The 2,781-nt window shown below is 61.8% G+C and overlaps 1 protein-coding gene across 1 annotated transcript; it reads left to right on the top strand.

Moving 5' to 3' along the window:
• Window positions 1-274: 274 nt before the first annotated feature.
• LOC104547783 (gastric intrinsic factor-like) lies at window positions 275-2,665 on the top strand. Its single transcript, XM_010193603.1, has 10 exons — window positions 275-283; window positions 600-678; window positions 778-957; window positions 1,108-1,251; window positions 1,354-1,497; window positions 1,584-1,759; window positions 1,833-2,007; window positions 2,185-2,329; window positions 2,406-2,524; window positions 2,604-2,665. The coding sequence occupies exons 1-10, from the start codon at window positions 275-277 to the stop codon at window positions 2,663-2,665; spliced, it is 1,233 nt and encodes a 410-aa protein (XP_010191905.1).
• The last annotated feature ends 116 nt before the right edge of the window (window positions 2,666-2,781 follow it).

Here is a 2,781-nt window from a genome sequence, read left to right as displayed (position 1 = left end):
AAAATCCAGGAAAACAACACCCACCTCCTTCCCGTCATCCACGAGGTGGTTGACCTTATCGTAGCAAAACAGACGGGACTTTCCCTTTGCCAACCCATGCTGACCATACCTGGTGATGCCAGCGTCCTTTAAATGCTTTTCAACACCCCCCAGGATGACCTTCTCCGTCATTTTTCCAGGCACTAAGGTTAGGCTAACAGGGCTGTAGTTTCCTGGAAAGCACACACTCTTGTAAATCGGGACACGGCTGGTGAGCATCCAGGACCTTGGGGAGATGATCTGGGTGGGGGGGGTGGTCCTGCTGTGACACCCACCAGCTCCCTGGGATGAATCCCATCTGGCCCCATGGATATTCAACCAATCCCTCGCAATTTCCATGTCCTTAAATGGAAAATCACTGCTGCTGTCACCCCCCAGCTCCGTTTGACCCCCCTGAGGACACTGATAAGCCAGCGGTGCTTGGCAGTGCCAGGGTGGCTGTGGAAGGAAGTGCAGGTAACCGGGGAAAGGCACCGGGAGCAGCTAAAAGCAGAGAGGACGCCCAGAGAGACGGGTGCCCACAGGATTCTGCCAGTCTGAGTGGATCTGCTTGCCCGCAGGACAAGAGGATGCTCAGCGCGGCTTTCAGCATCAGTGTCCTGCTGGCCCTAGCACACAGCACGGCCGCCCTTGGATGCGGTGGGTGTCAACCCTCCCATGGAGGCACTGGGGGACGTGGGGTCCCCAATGACCTCTTGCTGTGAGTGCCAGCGGGGTGCTCGGCCCCTCTCCTTCCAGCTGGTCCACAGAAACTGGTCTCTGAGATGCTGCAGCGCCTGGAGGACTCGGTCCAGCAGAACGAGCCACCGAACCCCAGCGTCCTGCTGGCCATGAACTTGGCTGGCGCCACCGGCAGCAACACCCACAAGTGGCTGCTCCAGCACATACAGGAGGAGGCTGTGAAGAGAGCCCAAAAAGGTAGGGAGGGGTGGAGATGCACCCCTGTTGCAGCACCCGCTCCTGGAGGACCCGGTGCCATGGAGTGGGCACCGCCAGCTCTGTCCTCCCCAAATGGGGGGTGCCACGTCCCAGCCCCCATGTGCCCTGGCTGCTCTCCTGTCCCTGCAGACATGACGTCGGGAGAGGTGGCTCTGTCCGTGCTCGCTCTGCTCTCCTCCTGCCAGGACCCCCAGCGCGTCCAAGCCCAGGGGCAGAGCGTGGATCTGCGCCACATCCTGCAGCAGAAAATGGATGAGGAGATGGCCAGCCTGGGTATGCCAGAACAGGACGGGGGGACCCAGGGTGTCCAGGGTGGGGGTCTCCCTCCCTCCCCACACCTCAGCTCCCATCAGCTCACTGCAGTTTGCTTTGCAGAGGTGGAGGGCATCCCGAAGACCACGCTGTACAGTGTGAGCCTGGACGCCCTGGCCCTGTGCCTGGCAGGGGTGGGTGGTTACCAAGGGGCATCCGTGGTCCTGGCCAAGCAGGTGCTGAGCCCTGAGAGCCACCTCTCCGTGGGTAAGGGACCCCTCCGGCCCCACTGTGTCCTCTCCACTCGCAATGCCCCACTCAGCGGGGTCGGTGGTGACGCTGGGATCTCACAGACACCCGTGCCATGGCGGTGCTGGCGCTGGTGTGCACATACGGCCAGACAGACCTCCACGACGTGCAGGACCTGCTCGGGGAGGCACTGTCGGCAGTGACCAATGGCTTCCTCGACGAGCAGGAGAAGGGGGACGGCATGATTGGGAACATCTACAGCATGGGGCTGGCCCTGCAGGTACAGGGAGGGGACTGTGGCACCATGGCCACTCAGTCCCACTCCAGGGTTCCTCACGTCACCTCTTCTGCAGGCGTTGGGGGCCACGGCCAAGTTTTATGCCCCACGGGAGTGGGACTGTGCCCAGGCCTTCTCCATGGTGTACAGCCATGACTACCACCAGCCCACAGCCATCGCCCAGGTCCTGCCTGCCCTCGTGGGCAGATCCTACCTGGATGCAGCTGACCTGGACTGCGCCATCGGTGCCAGTATGTCCCCGAGCCTACAGTTGCCCCTGTCCCCAAAGCTGGGTACAACTGAGGTTCACAGAGGTATGGATGCTCCCACCCAGAGACTCCCCCAGACCTCGTGGGGATGATGCTCTCAGCTCCTTCCAGCCCTGTGGCACCATGGTGGGTGCCCACCTTGCCCCTCTCCCCTCCCAGCACCCATCATCGAGGTGCACTACTCCATCATCAACAAGCTGCAGGGAAGGCACTTCAGCTACACCACCTCAGTGCGGGTCCCGCATGGCTCCACGCTGCTCAAGGTGCTGCAGGCAGCGGCAGAGGAGGAACCTGACGTCTTTAGGTGAGAGCTGGGGTAAACAGGGGAACAACAGTGGCAGCTCCTCACCGATCTCCAAGCTCACCAGCCTCCCCGGCAGCTTTCAGACAGAGCAGACGTCCTGGGGCCTCATGGTGGTGTCCATCCACGGGCTGGCCGCCAACCCAAGCGACAAGACCTACTGGCAGTTCCTTAGCGGCGAGGACGCCCTCCAGGAAGGTGAAGAGCCTGGGGAGGACGTGAGGGGCCATGCTGGGGGCCACAGCACCCCAGCCTCACACCCATTTCTCTGTCATAGGGGTTGGCACTTACAAGCCACGGGACAGGGAGCACATCCAGGCCGTCTTCAGCACCTACTGAAGCTGCCAAGGGACACTGGGCCCCGACAGACCCACCATGAAGGCAATAAAGCACCATTTGCAGCACAGCCCAGTGTGTTCCTCTGAGGCGGCGGCACCCCACAGTCCCCCAAAACC

The sequence above is a fragment of the Mesitornis unicolor genome, unplaced genomic scaffold, assembly GCF_000695765.1.
Source record: "Mesitornis unicolor isolate BGI_N332 unplaced genomic scaffold, ASM69576v1 scaffold36001, whole genome shotgun sequence".
NCBI lineage: Eukaryota > Metazoa > Chordata > Aves > Mesitornithiformes > Mesitornithidae > Mesitornis > Mesitornis unicolor.
This window is presented reverse-complemented; position numbering and strand designations above follow the sequence as displayed.

Bases quoted from the DNA above. Each gene is read 5' to 3' on its own strand.
- LOC104547783 (XM_010193603.1), top strand. The intron at 679-777 runs GTGGGTGTCAAC...CTCTCCTTCCAG, and splicing joins CACGGCCGCCCTTGGATGCG to CTGGTCCACAGAAACTGGTC. The intron at 1,252-1,353 runs GTATGCCAGAAC...TTTGCTTTGCAG, and splicing joins TGAGGAGATGGCCAGCCTGG to AGGTGGAGGGCATCCCGAAG.